Below are 16111 nucleotides of genomic sequence, written 5' to 3'. Positions count from 1 at the left end.
GATATAAAACACTGGAGAAAATGCAGGAAAAATGTCTTAGAATTATATCAGAACTGATCAAGAAAGACCAAGCAAGCTGGGACTTGTGTCTGAAAGAATAAGGAGTTGTGGTCTGATGGAGGTCTTTAAGATGATGAAAGTGATAGGATTGATGTCGAGAAGACATTGTGGGTGAGACCAGAACGAGGGACGATAAATATAAGATAGTCATTAATAAATCAAATAAGGAATTCAGAAAATGCCTTTTACTTGGGGTATGGGTAGAATGTAGGGCTCACTACCACAAGGAGTTTTTGAGGTGAATCACGTGGATACGTTTAAGAGGAAACTAAATAAATACATGAATGAAAAAGGAATAATAGAGAATGTTAATAGAGCCAGGTGAAGAAGAGTGAGAGAAGGTTTGTACAGAACTTAAAACACCGGTGTGGACTTGTTTCTTTGCTATAAGTACTGTGTAATAATAATATCAAGATTTAACCACCACATATTTTAAAAATATTTTTATTACCCTGAAGAAAGCACTGTGATTCCTGTGTTATAAAACAGCACAAGATTTCCAGATGTCACAGCCTATTTATTCCCATTACCTTGCAGATTAGAAACTACACAATGTAATCCTCAGTTACAGCTTTGCGTTTCTTGGCTTTCCTCCAGCTCAGACCAGTAACAGCACAATCTTACCACACTTATTTGTTTTCCATATGTGGAATTTGTTGAACTATTTAGCGTGATGGGATCACCACTGGCCTAACTGTTTCAAGGGGAAAGGCCTTATTTAAGACTGCATAGTGGTAAACTTGAGGATTAAATGTGCAGACTCATAAAAATCATTTGAGTGAGTTCCACATGAAAAGTTATTTGCTAAGCCTGGAGCTTGGAGATTTAGGGCAAACCTTGGGAATAGATCAGAAACCGCACGGCACGGTAGCACAGTGGTTAGCACTGCTGCTTCACAGCGCCAGGAACCCAGGTTCGATTCCTGGCTTGGGTCACTGTCTGTATGGAGTTTGCATGTTCTCTCCGTGTCTGCATGGGTTTCCTCCGGTTAATCCGATTTCCTCCCACATTCTGAAAGACGTGCTGGTTAGGTGCATTGACCTGAACAGGTGCCGGCGACTAGGAGAATTTCCCAGTGACTTCATTGTAGTGTTAACGTAAGCCTTACTTGTGACTAATAAATAAATTTTAAAACTTTACTTTAACCGGTTGACGGCTAGAAATCAGTAGACAGCTCTCAGAGGATTAATGTGGAACAAGAAATGTTTGAGTGGGACACCCAAAGTTCAGCATTGGACTGTCTATTTTGAACCTTGGATTTGGAAATGGGAATTAAATTGGCTTGATTCACCGATCTATCAAAATAGGGTGAACAATTGACTTGAGATGACACCTTGGGAGCTACAAAATGAGCTCACCAAAATAGCCAGGAGTTTCTTTACGGACAGCAAAGTGGCTAGAATTTTGCAGAGTGAACTTGTGCCCCTCTGGCTAACCCCAGCAAAATTTCTGGGATCTGACTTCCAAGAGAATTCCTACCAGCGCTCGCCAACACATCAGTGAACGGAATGGGGGAGTTAGCTGCTGTTACTGAATGCGTGTGGAAGCTTCATAGGGCACTCAACGTTGAAGAACACAAAAGCAATTTAGAGCTTTGTTTAGAAAGGAAAACCTTTTTTTTCTTTAAGATTGAATGCACTCTTGGGTTGGTGCTGAAATAGTTGAGGGCATTGGGAACTCTTTTGGTACGAAGGAGTCAAAGCAGCTGCCAGAGAAACTCTCTCACATGAAGGAGAAGGCCTTGTTGTGGTCGCAAGCCGCCTGTACATTGAGTGGATCAACTTTTGACTAAGGTTGAGTTGGGTTCTTTTTGGAAACATGAGTGCAATCAATAACACTCTGCCCCTGAGAGAAGTCTGTTAATTGGGTAAAGACCATGGATTTCTGTGTCTGAGACACTAAATCTGTAAGGAATTTAAGGTGGTTCTCCCAAAGGAGCAAACATGGTATTAGTTGTAGCTTTGTGCTGCTGACTGGGATGTACCAAGCCGGTCTCCTGAGGATCTCGGGAAAGACTCTGAGTGTAAATTGAGAGCAGTGGTTAACTTGTCAGCCACTGGCAAGGTATGGGGTCAATGGTTTGTAGTTGCTGCTGCACCATGTGACATATCTCTGTCCCCACTTCATGGCCTAGCTTCAGATACACTTGCAACTGGTTCTCTGTCAAATTGAAGTATAATATCTTTGGTCTATGCACACTTCCCACAAGGAAGTGTTCCTTCTCCTCCTTGGGCAGCAGCCTTTCCATCCTGACCTTCTGACCTCTGGCTACTCACTGTGACTGGCCTCTGTGGCCTCAATGTGCCAAGGTGCCATGGCCATTTTCTATGTTCCTTCACAGGAATCTCTCTGCGCCTTTCTCCAGCACCTGGGTGCAAGAATCAGCAGGAGCAAAAATAATTGCCCTGACAGACTTTGGAGCCCCACCCTCTTACTCCCTTGGGTTAAGGAAAGATAGTGGGGATTTATTTTGTGTCACTTCTGGGGCTGTGAATAAAATTGTTAAGTAAATTCTACAGGTGTACCCTGCCTTCCCAAGGGCTCCCACTTGGCTATCCAAAGAAATATGTCAAGTTCTGGCCTGCTCTTACCAGGTCCACTTTGCGCACTTTGGGATCCACACTCCTCGGCTTCCAAACTCCAACCAGAGTGGAGGTAGCAGACAATTTAAATGGCCAGCTGCCTCTGTAGAACTCGCATGTGCGGAGTGTAACAATGGGAAATGCCTTGTTCAGAGGTGGGACGTGGGGTTTTTGTGCAGTTCTAGAGAATCTCTCCATCCTGGTGAAAATCTCAGCCTAAGGCTGCTTAAAAACCCAAGTCTGACATTACCAAATCAGTATTTCTTAGCTTTCTTTTCTGATCTTTTTCCAACTATATTAGTTTTCTGTATTATCGTGCTTGGCCTTTCCCTCTAGCTTTGACACAAAAAGACTAAAGGACATGCCAGGTGATTGTATGATATCTACACCCAGTTACAGTAAAACAACAGACTGTTTAATAACCAGAGGAAAGATAACCCTAAGCCTTAATAATCCCAACTTGCTATTGTAATATATACGATTTTAGGTGCCATTGTTAAATACACACTTCAAGGATTGAAGATGCATCACACAGCTGAAATTCAGGTATACTTAACATGAATGATGACTTTTGCATGTTAACACCTGCAAGGGTTTAACATTTTAAATGATTAATTGACGGGGGTGACATCTGAGTTTCTAGATTAATATTTTAACATGGATGAAAAACTAAGAAATGATGTGCCTGTCAGATTCCTTCTTTATAACAACTGCTTGCAGCTGTGCATGTTCGCATTCTGCTAAATTGGAACGAAGGTCAGCACAATTAACTGTCTGAATGAAATATCCAGTCTGATCTCTCTTAATAGCAAATCCACAATGTGATACGTTGTACAGGCTGTTTATCTTATAGCTTTTGCTGCAACGTTACAATGTGAAGAAAGCGTTGGGATGTGGGTGCTGCTGGCTAGGCCAGCATTTATTGCCCATCCCTAGTTTCCCTTTGAAGAAGGTGGTGAGCTTCCTCCTTGAACCACTGCAGTGGTGTAGGTACAACCACATTGCTGTTAGAGACGAATTCCAGGATTTTGACCCAGTGACAGTGAAGGAATGGCAATATATTTCCAAGTCAGGATGTTGAGTGACTTGAAGGGGAACTTCCAGGTGGTGATGTTCCCTTGTGATCTTGTCCTTTTAGATGGTAGTGGTCATGGTTTTGGAAGATGCTGCCTAGGAAACCTTGATGAGTTCCTGCAGTGCATCTTGTAGATGGTACACACTGCTGCCACAGTCCAATGGTGGAGGGAGTGAATGTTTGTAGGAGGGGTAGCAATTGAATGGGCTGCTTTACCCTGGATGGTGTCAAATTTCTTGAGTGTTGCTGGAGCTGCACTCCTGCACGCAACTGGAGAGTATTCCATCACCCTCCTGACTTGTGTCTTGTAGATGGTGGATAGACTTTGGGGAGTCAGGAGGTAAGTTACTCGCCACAGGATTCCTAGCCTTTGGTCTGCTCTGGGGGGGTCACAGTATTCATATGACTAGTCTAGTTCAGTTTCTGGTCGTTGGTCAAGCTGTTAATATTGGGGGATTCAGCGATGGTAATGCCATTGGATGAGTGAATCAGTATTGAATAAAGTAGTCACACAGTGAAGTGCTCCATAAAACACAAAATCAATATGAAACAGCATGTTCAAGTTTGGAATTGGAAATATAGCGATTGAACCACTTTTTCAAATAATCTGAATATTTTTCTAACTTGGCAACTTATATTCCCCATCTCAAGGAATGATCATTTTCATTTATGTTACATTAGCTCATTATCTTTTGATGTTGCTTCAGAAAAACCCATGCTGCCTTAATTCAAGCTGTTAAAGAATGTTAGAATCTTCTTCACTTAAATGACATTGACCAGTTTTTAATTCAGTTGCTCGAGTCTTTAGGGGCAAATTGCAAAACTAGATTTCCTAGTATTCTGTTCAGACTGCACAAATGCCGCTAAAGCACTCAAACCCAAAAGAGTTTCGTATCTAAATGATTCATTGTGCTAGTCTGCACTTCAAATAATTTATTTCCAGAACTTTTGGATTACAAGCTTGGAGTCAGCAAGTCACAACTTCCTGATTTAATTCTTCGTTCCTTCGATTGCTTGTTTCAATCTTGGTGGTGTCCTATATGTGGGTTCTGACCCATGACCGAAATTTCTCAGCTTAGAACAAAAACTGTGTCATTTTCTAGAGATCAGTGCCTCCATAACTATGGATCTTGACAAAGTATCCACCCTGTGCAGAATTTGGATTCAAGCTGGCCATTAATGTCCTATTTGCCCATTGCATTCAGCATACTTAGTGATGAGGTCAGTTCAATGAAACATAAATATTGAATTTAGACATATGACAGAATATGTTATGTTTGCGTGCTGGCCTGTAGCCTTCAAGCTCTTTTCTAGTCGGAAAATGTGTAAGCGTTGTCAATGCTTTTGTGACTCTTGGTTGTTATACTGTTAAAGAACATTGCTGCTTGCCTGCGCAGACAAAAAGGCGATTTATTGAAGAACCAGTGTGACATGCTGTGCATAGCTACTTTGAGCATTCTGTGTGTACTTGCTGAGTAGCCACACTTAGAACGGAATATTGTTGCTGCTTTTGCACACAGTGGCAGAAATGCTCATTCTCGGAATGAGCACAGCAGCAGCCTGAATTTATATAGCATTATTCATGTGACCGTGACACCAGGAGTCACCAGGTGGTTTCAGTCTAATGCAGTGGCTTCCTCTGTCGGCTTCACCGCACGCTAAACAGCATGTGCAAAGAAGTACTTCTCTGCTTGAATCAGTGTTTAGTCTGCTTACTATCACGGTGTCTCAGGCAAATCAGAATTTGGGCTGTTTCGCTGTTTTGAATTCAATATTCAGTTAATCTAGTGTAATATCCAACCCCCACTTCCCCCAATGAAACAAAAATCCTGCAAATATACTTCTGAACTGGACAGTTGGAGTGACTGCTCAGTAATTTTAAAATGCTGAATGGGCCATTCTATATTCATGTGTGTGTGTGTGTGTGTGTGTGATCAGACCTTGGTGCACACCGCACTGAGTTTTGCCTGTACCTCTGCCAGGCTGGTTTTGAACTAAGAACAAGGAAACCACTGTACCTCACTAAGCTTCTGCTCAGAGTCTGGTACTGTGACCATACTATAGACATCTGTCAAGTGTACGCATACAGGTTCATCTAATACTTTCCATTTACCATACATTCAAACATCTGTGTGCTCTCGCTGTCACCTGTTGACATGTGCCTCTATATCCAATGCTCATATCCAGCCATGGAAGGTTGTTAAAAAACAAATGAGGAAATAAAAAGCCAGCTTCAGTAAAAGTCACCATGAAGATGTCAGATTGTTGTAAAAGTCCAGCTTTTCACTAAGGAAACCTGTAATTTTTCCCCTAAACGTAGCACTTTTTATTCATTCATGGGACATGGGTGTCGCTGGCTGGCCAGCATTTATTGCCCATACCTAGTTGCTCTTGGCTAAACCATTTCAGAGGACAGTTGAGAGTCAACCACATTGCTGTGGTTCTGGAGTCATATGTAGGCCAGACCAGGTAAGGATGGCAGATTTCCTTCCGTAAAGGACATTTGTGAACCAAATGGGTTTTTCCGACAATTGACAATGGTTTCATGGTCATCAGTAGATTCTTAATTCCAGATTTTTTTATTGAATTCACCATCTGCTGTGGTGGGATTCAAACCTGGGTCCCGAAGACATTATCTGAGTTCCTGGATTAATAGTCTAGCGATAATACCACTAGGCCATCTCCTACCCCTATGACTATCCACTAAAGTAGCCTAAAATCCCACTCAGTTGTGTGAGTAAACAGTAAGAAGGTCCACCACCAACTTCTTGGGCAACTAGGGATGGGTAATAAGTGCAGATCCTTCTATTGTTACCTACAAATAAAGATTGAACTATAAAAAAAGTGATATTTCAGAGGTCAGCAATAGAGGTCCAGTAACCATGAGCTGTAACATTAGAGTTGGGGCAAAGAGATTTATAAATGACAAAAAGGATTTGGAAAGCATGGTCACAAATGGAGGTCGCAAAGATCAAGTTGGCAGGACTTAATCTGGGGCTTCACGCTGCAGGTCTAGTTTGAACAGGTTAGAGCTTAAACCAGTTGGAACTAGTGAAAGGTGGAGCAGCACAGACTGGTGAGGAGAAGTGAAGTTCATGTTCAGTAAGGGTAAAGTCATGGGCAAAGGTTATGAAGGTTAAACAGGAATACTTTACAAAAATAACTTTTGCCAATATAATTCCGATTGTATTTAAATGCAAACATGAAGAAAACAGCTAATAATTGTAATTGAGAAATACACGGCATGAAATAACAAATGTTGCTTGGTTTTAAAAATAGTTTGAAAAGTTATAAGCTTTGTTCTGTAAATTGTTAGCCTTTCATGATTTTCATTTTTAAGTTGTTATTAGTTATTCAAAGCTTCATGGTGTGCAGCAGTCATTAAGATGACAAAGTTTAGAGAGCCCTGCGATACCAGAGACCTTGTAAGCTCAATTCTTTTCCACCGGCTTTGAAGTGTTTGTGGGATATGATGGAAAATTTACTCTGTGGTTTCACAATGTGAAGTTACAGAAAGGGATCCTTCATCATTGGAAGGATTACTAATAACACCACCTGTTTCAGTTAGGGTGAGATTCTTGAAAGTGTACAGCCAGAAATATACCATGCTTTTAACCAGAGAATAGAACTTGGGGCGGCACGGTGGCACACTGGTTAGCACTGCTGCCTCACAGCAACAGGGATCCAGGTTCGATTCCCGGCTTGGGACACTGTCTGTGTGGAATTTGCACATTCTCCTCGTGTCTGCGTGGGTTTCCTCTAGGCGCTCCAGTTTCTTCCCACAGTCTGAAAGATGTACTGGTTAGATGCATTGACCCGAACAGGCGCCGGAGTGTGGTGAGTAGGGGAATTTCATAGTAACTTCATTGCAATGTTAATGTAAGCCTTACTTCTGACTAATAAATAAACTTTACCATAGATTCCCTACAGTGCAGAAAGAGACCATTCGGCCGGTCAAGCTTGCACTGACTCTCCAAAAGGGCATCCTATCCTGTACCTCCCCTCCGCCCTATCCTCATAACTCCAGGCATTTACCATGGCTAATCCATCTAACCTGCACACCTTTGCACTGTGGGAGGAAACCAGAGCACCCGGAGGAAACCCACGCAGACACAGGGAGAACATGCAAACTCCACAGTCACCCAAGGTCGTAATTGAACCCGAGTCCCTGGTGCTGAGAAACTGCAGTGCTAACTCCTGCGCCACCATGCTGCCCTTTTCTGGAGACATTACAGATGATTTGGGGTCTCAGCATGGAAGCTGAGATTTATATTTGTAATCTAAGCTATCTCGAACCTTGTGGTGATGCAATGCTGAGTTGCAACAGTTTCACAGGAACATGGAGATATGGGAGTAGCTGAAACGCATACCAGAATACACACACAATCTGGTGTCATGACTGCTTGCAAAATTAGAATTACTGATTGACAAAAGTTGACAGGGGCTGGCAGTCATGCAGAACAAACTTCAGTGAATCTATTACGAATGACACAAAGAAACCCTTTCTTCTCATGTACTTTGTTGCATATAACCTCATACTTGATAACGTTTACATGGACGTGAACAGAGTGAAGAGTTTTCAATGTAGAATGTTCACTGATTCAATAAGTTTAGTTATTGAGCAATTTTATAATTGATCTTCAATTACTTTCGTAGTCATATTGCTAGATTCGGGTGACATATTAAGTGAAGGCTCTTGGGATCATAAACTGATTTTTTTTAAAGAAAACATGTTTGTGCTTGTCTTTGCAACAGTTGAAACTTCTAAACATGTGACTTATAGCTAGTTTCATCAATGTATTGATAGAATGAGAAAATTGTTTATTTTTGGATAAAAGATGGCAATTTGAAAGAGGGTGTGTAAGTAATCAATATGTTTCTTTCTAACGTCTGCACTGAAAGATTGATAGTTTGAGTGAATGACCTGGTTGTACTTTATATGCCATTTTTGGAACTGCAATTGTGTTACCCATCAAATATTTCAGAAATTAGAGTAAAAGCTTGTTAAAGATGTGCACACCACCACAAGGAACATACCATAATAATCATATACAGAAAGGAAAATTTCTCTCATTCTGTCTTGTCAAAACATTCAGACATGTAATTTTTAAGTTGAAATATATTAATTTATTCAAGGGTTGCCAATGATGGCAGTTATCAGTGTTTCAGAAAAGTGTGAGCTCCAATGATGCCAAAATCATCAGTGGATTATGTGTCTCCAGTGAAGAGAGCAAACTGGAATTCTTTCCCTAAACTCTGCCTCTCTCCCATACACAAATCTAAAACACATTTTTGGTCAAATTTTAGTTGTCTGCCACTTTCTCCTTTCTCGGTTCAGTGTTCATTTCAAATATGGCTGCCTGTGTACTGCCTTCGGATGTGTTATATAAAAGCCATATTTTCATGCTTCATTGGATGGATGGTTAGAGAGGGATAGTGCCTTATCTGTTAATTTCTCTCCTGCCTCGGCTGTTCCCCTTCTGTGGTTCCCATCCTGAATCCCTCGAGTCCAAGGATGCAAACTTAAAAACATATGTTGAACTATTTAGCCATTCACCGCTAAATTTGGCTGGACTATCCAGTCTTGTTCTCATTTGCGAAAACTGTTCATGATGTCAGGGTTGTACAGGATTGTTGTGATAGCCTCTGGTGTCCATTCTTTGCTGCAAGCCGCCCTCTCTTCCCCACGGCCGCCCTCTCTTCCCTACGGCCGCCCCCTCTCCCCCGCGGCCTTCCCCCGTGGCCGCCTCCACCCCTGCCACTAAAAGTGCAAGACGTTCCTGGATTTCAGTGTTAGCTAGACTGAGACTATCCAATCAGCCGCCTCTGTTAAACCTCTTCCATCCCTTAGCCCAAATTTCCTCTAAGGTTTCCTCTCAGTATTTTTCTCTAGTTTCTTTCCTACCATCATGCCCTCTCTGAGTGTAGCCTGCCCACGAGGCCCATTTCCTGCTCTGTTGAACCTATTCTCACTAAACTGGTGACTTTCCTTCCTGGCTCCTTTGTTCTCTGGCTTTGTTAAGTGTTGTCTCTCCTCAGCTTCTGTCTCTCCCTCTTTCAAATCCTCCAGCAATTCCCTTTTCCTCTAGAAACCTACCTGTCAGTCCACTGACAGTGTAACTACCATCCCACATCTCTTTCCACTCCAGAGTCCTTGAATGTGTTGTTGCCTCTGAAGTTTGTGGCCATCTTTCCTGGACCTCTTATGTTGGAATCCCTCTGATCAGAGTATGCCCTGTCACAGTATCAAAGCCACAAATGTGACTGTAATGAAGGAAAACTATCCCTCCTTGTCTTTCTCAATGCATATGAAACCTTCAGCACAGTTAATCACCCCTTCCTCAACATTAACTACCAATTAAGCAATGCCTCAATTTTAAAATTCTCATCCTTGTTTTCAAACCTCCGTGGCCTGGCCGCTCCCTATTTCTGTAATCTGCCATGAGGTGGAGATGCCGGTGTTGGACTGGGGTGGACACAGTAAGAAGTCTCACAATTTAACCTGGTGTTGTGAGACTTCTTACTGTAATCTGCAACAGCTCTAAACCTCTGGAATATGTACATTCCTCTAATTCTGGCCTCTTCAACATCCCTGATTTTAATCAAGTCACCATTCGTGACCGTGCATTCCGTAACTAAGGCCTAAGCTCCATCCCCAAACCAGTCAACCTCTCTTTCCTCCTTTAAGACGCTCCTTCAAGCGCACCTCTTTGATCAGGTTTTTGACTATACCCCAATTTTCTGAATGTAGCTTGGTATCTCATTTTTTATATTGCCTCTGAAATACCCTGAAGCGTGTCATTAGGTTAGTGGCATTATTAATGGACTTTAGATCCAGGAGTGCTCATGATTACATCGATTTGCATTGACTTGGCCACCTGATTAGATGCATTGGCCATGCTAAATTCTCCTTCAGTGTACCCGAACAGGTGCCAGAGTGTGGCGACTAGGGGATTTTCACAATAACTTCATTGCAGTGTCAGTGTAAGCCTACTTGTGACGCTAAGAAATAAACTTTAACTCAATATATAGTTTGCACTTTGTCATACTGTCGTCGGAACGTTTGCCTTTCAAAGGCAGTGTGGAACTGCATGGAGGACTGTCCAACATGGAAGCAATTGCACGCTAGGAGATAGTTTTTCAGCTTTTGAGATCAACCTGATAAATATAATTGGTTTTGATTCTCCTGTATATCCTTGTGGAGTGTGTACATTATAATTTTACGTATTGAAGTAATTTGATCATTGGTATTTATATTCAGCATGAGAAAATTGCTTGGTTACAGATTAAATGCTACCACAAGAAGTACCGTTCTGCAACGAGGGATGTTATATTCCGGCTACAGTTTCACACAGGCTCGATCCAAGGTTTTGGGTTTGTGTTCGGAAAGGATGACCTGGACAATGCCAATAAAGGTACATTGATCAAACCTCATTGTGCCTCGGGTTTAAATGCAGACTAAAAGTCAAATAGTACTTGGCTGTGAGCTTTCATTCTTAACAGCCTGGGAGAACTTTGCGACAGAGAGGAAGGAGAATTAGAAGGACTGTGACCCTTGCTTGTTTTTTTACACCCCCACATTAATTCATTACAGAGCAACACTGACAGGGACCTGCCTGTGTCAGTATCAATCATCATCATTCACTCGCAAGATTCATTATTTTTTCAAGTCTTTTTGAGATTGAGATTTAAAAACATAACCCTGTTAAAACAAGCATGCAAGCAAATTGAGCATTGATGTATTTGGTTGCTTCCTCTCTCTCAGCACAATAAGTAGTATATAATATTCGCACAATGAATGGGAGGCCTGAGAAGTTTGAAAATTTACAAATGCCATGCATTTGTCTAAAAACAGGGATGTATTGATCTAAAAGTGTCCAATTGTGTGGGCAGCACGGTGGCACAGTGGTTGGCACTGCTGCCTCACAGCGCCAGGGACCTGGGTTCAATTCCCAGCTTGGGTCATTGTCTGTGCGGAGTCTGCATGTTCTTCCCATATCTGCGTGGGTTTCCGCCGGCTGCTCTGGTTTTCCTCCCACTGTCTGAAAGACAGGCTGATAAGGTGCATTGGGCCATGCTAAATTCTCCTTCACTGTACCCGAACAGGTGCCAGTGTGTGGCGACTAGGGGATTTTCACAGTAACTTCATTGCAGTGTTAATGTAAGCCTACTGGTGACATGAATAAATAAACTTTTAATATTTCTCAGTTTTAAAATCAGTGCCAATCAGACAAAAAGCAATAATCCCAAAGCACCAGGGCTTTTTCCAAAAATAATTCAATATTATAAAGTTAATTTGCAGCAATTTGTATTCACTTAAAAAGGAAGATATTCCCCTTGCATGCTTTCTCTTGCCGTAAGATCACAGAGCAGCAACTCACATTTATATAGTGCCTTCAGCCTACTCACAGGGGTGCTTCTTGTACTCAGTTTATTCTTTGGATGAGACAAAAATCTAGATTCTGTTTGCTTTTGCAATGTTCACCATTTAGGCAAAAAATCTTTTGAACAGTTCCCCTAAATCCAAATAATAGAAATTTCTATTTAATTCTACAATTTTATTCTAGATGACAGATTTCCTGATTATGGAAAGATTGAGCTGGTATTCTCAGCCAGTCCAGAGAAAATCCAAGGTATGTACAATGTCTTCTTCCTCAACACAGTTCATTTTGGAATAGACTTTAAGGTTATGTTCAAAAAGGTGAAACAAGAGATTAAATAAAGGAATTTATTTCCAAGCCACAATTAGTGATAACCAATTTGGTTGAAGATTTTCAGAAAATAATGGAGTCAGTTCTGTGAACTATACCCAAGTTCGTTATGGAGCGTTCCAACTGATAATTAGTCTGTAACGATCGCAGTAAATAGGTGGTATTCACATATTAATACTGCCTCTAAATCAGTTTTTGGCCTACAGCTAGATCAGGCAGTACTGAATTTTAATGCTGTCTGTGTTATGACCTTTAATAAGTTCTTCACCAGAGACAAAAATGCTTTGTTTACGTTGTCAAAAATTCACAGGAATCAAAACACTTGCTTCATTTGTCACACTTTTGAACAAAGACTTCTTATCTTTTCTCCTTCTATGCTCTTCTTATCTGTAGAAGGACAGCTAGCCCCGATATTTATCCGGGAGCATGGTAGCAAGGCAGTAATTGGCCGAAGCAGCATGGCCAATGATGTGGAGGCATTGCCAGTGTTCGTGGCAGGGCCTCATTGAAAGGAATTGCAGCGATAAGCAGTTTGACAGCAGGACTGGTGGGCAGAGCACTGGCTAACCCTGGACGTGGGTTCAATTCCGGCCTTGGGTGATGACTCCCTGTGAAGAATTTGCACGTTCTCCCATGTCTGCGTGGGTTTCCTCCGGGTGCTCCGGTTTCCTCCCACAGTCCAAAGATGTGCAGGTTAGGTTGATTGGCCATGCTAAATTGCCCCTTAGTATCCCAAGATATATATGTTAGGGGGATTAGTGAGTTAAAAACATGGGGTTACGGGGTAAGCCTGGGTAAGAGTCAGTGCAGACTCGATGGGCTAAATGGCCTCCATCTGCACTGTAAGGATTCTATGATCTGTTCCCTTGCTCATTTATTATTGGCCACAGCAGTAATTAAGTTTGCAAGCAGTGCACTGTCCCGATAAGAAGTCCCGATAAGAAGTATCCATGGAGACCAAAGCAGGATAAATCTTTTTTCCATACAAGTATCGTCAGCAGGGTGTGTAGAATGGGAAGATATGTGATATTTCCCAGTCATCTTACATCTTCTCCAGTAAAACCATCTGGCCAGCAATGTTGTGGGAATGAAGCCCTTTAAAATAGCAACAGAAATCCTTTCAAAACTGAGGGTGTAGTCAATTTTGTGAGCCCTCCCATTGGAATGTCAGCCTGGGCCAGTCGCTCACTGTATCTTAGATAGTCGTGAAGTCAGGATGTGCAAAGCTTGAAGTAGTAAAGACAATAAAGATTTCTTGTTATCAGTATGAATCCTTCCAGTATAGAATGCATATAAATGGGGTGAGTAAAAAAAGATTATGTAGATCAAAACTAAGCTCAATCAAATAATTTAGTGTGCAATTTTACTGTGGCAGCTAAGGTATAAGCTGTAATTTTCCTTTTTGCTTCTCTGTGAAACTTTTACTTTTAAAAGTCTGTTTATGTGACTGTAGACTGGTGTCCAGTGCCATACCACAGGGATCAGTGCCAGATCCCTTATTGTTTGTCAGATAAACTATATGGATGCGAATGTGGGGTATGATAAGGAGGTTTGCAGATGACACGCGGATTGGCAGGGTGGTTAATAGTGAGGAAGAAGGTCTTGGGTTGCTGGAAAATATAGACAGGTTATCAGATGGGCAGATCAGTGGCAGAATGACTTTAACCCTGAAAGCTGCGAGGTGATGCACTTTGGAAGGAGTAACAAGACCAGGGAGTATTCAATGAATGGTAGGATCCTAGGAAGTTCAGGAGGACAGAGGGATCTTCGGGTGCTTGTTCCTAGATCCCTGAAAGTGGCAGGACAGGTTAATAGGGTAGTTAAGAAGGCATACAGGACACTTGCCCTTATCAGTCGTGGTATAGATTATAAGAGCAGGGAGGTTATATTGGAGCTGTATAAAACTTTGATTAGACCATAGCTTCAGTACTGCATGCAGTTCTGGTTGCCTCACTATCGGAAAGATGTGATTGCACCGGAGAGGGGGCAGAGGAGATTCACCAGGATGTTGCCTGGGATGGGGCATTTGAGCTATGAGGAGAGGCTGAATAGTCTCGGGTTATTTTCTTTCAAGCAGAGAAGGCCGAGGGGGACCAGGTTGAGGTGTATAAGATTTTGAGGGGTATGGACAATGAGGATGGAAAGCAACTGTTCCCTTAGTTGATGGGTCAATAACAAAGGGGCATAATTTTAAGGTGAGTGGAAGGAGGTTCAGAAGGGATTTGAGGAAATTTTCTTCCATCCAGAGGGTGGTGGGAGTCTGGAATGCACTACCTGGGAGGTGGTAGAGGTGGGAAACCTCTCAACCTTTAAAAAGTAAATAGATGAACACTTGAACAGTCATAACATTCGAGGCTGTGGGCCAAGTGCTCAAAAGTGGGATTAGTGTAGGCTAACTGTAGTCTTGTCGGTTCAGACTCAATGGGCCGAAGGGCCTCCTCTACCGTATGACTCTATGTTGATGGTCTGATTTTGTGCTTAAAAACATTTCAAACTGATGGAATGTGGGGCCAACAATACTCTCAAGAGTTTTCTCGTGTCAGCCAGTAACCTTTTATTATTTTCAAACTGAATGTCTCAAATGAGAAAGTTATATTTATATCTGTTAAATGTAATTAGAGATGTCAGTTAGAAATTGTATCTTTTGAATGTTCTGTTCTTACTGGATAAATCTGACACAAACCACAACTATGGGTGTATGCAGACTCGTGGGATTGTGGATTAAATGTATAATTAATCCAAGCTCTGAAACTTCCTTTTTGAGTTTTCCTTTCAAGCAGTTTCTTTTTAATGCCCCTACAGCTGCAACTATCTTTTGCTAGTCGCTCGCAATGAATTGATGTTGCACCTTCTTGAACACAGTATCTATCAGTTGGAGTAAGCAGAGTGTTGTCAGGAATGTATTTGCGCCAGTGAACAGTTTTTGAGAATATAAAGCTACATAATTGTAAATGTCACGCTAAACATATTCCCCTTTTATAGGTTCCGAGCATCTCCAGAATGATCATGGTGTAACTGTGGATTATAACACCGCTGATCCATTGATCCGATGGGACTCATATGAGACCCTCACTGCTGATGGGGACGGTAAGGCAGGCTTGTTGCATTCAATTTGACTGATGTAAGATTTTGTTTAAAGTCTGTTCTCATTAATGGAGGAGTGTTAATAGAATGGAATAGTATTCATTTTGGATACTCGGTGTCTCAGCATGTATTTCCAAATTAGTTATGGTAACGGTTAGATGTAGAATCAAGTTTTCTATGTTTTGGGACAGTAATCTCAGCGCCAGCCTCTCTGCAATTGTGCAGTAGTCTGTTGTGTTTCCATTTCTTCGTCCAGCAATAATAAAAGTGAGATTGCTAATTTAATGCTATCAATCAATATTCACTGGAAACTGGATTGAAAATTCCCAAACTTGCTTTATGCAAAATCCTTACAAAGGAGAATTCCAGCTCATCAGATCTCACTGAAGTGAAAGGCCAGTGCCTGACTTATTGCTCCCCCGACCCTGGCTAACATATTTGACCTAAGCGCAGGTAAAAGCGCAAAATTACTTGGTAAAACACATTTTCCTCTTGAATAGTCTGACCTACGGCCAGATTTTCCAGTCCATTTGGAGTTGGTCTTGGAGATGGGGGGCGATGAAAGTTCCTGCAGAAGTGGAAGGTGCTGGGACATGATG

At 41.8% G+C, this 16111-nt stretch overlaps 1 protein-coding gene across 7 annotated transcripts in view; it reads left to right on the top strand.

Moving 5' to 3' along the window:
* The window catches only part of tns3 (tensin 3), a 435511-nt gene that overhangs the window by 319739 nt on the left and 99661 nt on the right, over nucleotides 1-16111 (top strand). For all 7 annotated transcript variants that reach the window (XM_078236646.1, XM_078236654.1, XM_078236664.1 and 4 more), the window contains 3 exons: nucleotides 11003-11132; nucleotides 12285-12350; nucleotides 15411-15515. In XM_078236646.1, the coding sequence (XP_078092772.1) occupies nucleotides 11003-11132; nucleotides 12285-12350; nucleotides 15411-15515 (301 nt within the window). The remainder of the gene's footprint in view (nucleotides 1-11002; nucleotides 11133-12284; nucleotides 12351-15410; nucleotides 15516-16111) is intronic.

Source organism: Mustelus asterias, chromosome 2, assembly GCF_964213995.1.
Source record: "Mustelus asterias chromosome 2, sMusAst1.hap1.1, whole genome shotgun sequence".
Lineage (NCBI taxonomy): Eukaryota > Metazoa > Chordata > Chondrichthyes > Carcharhiniformes > Triakidae > Mustelus > Mustelus asterias.
Note: the sequence above shows the minus strand (reverse complement) of the source record. Positions and strands in the feature narration are given on the sequence as shown.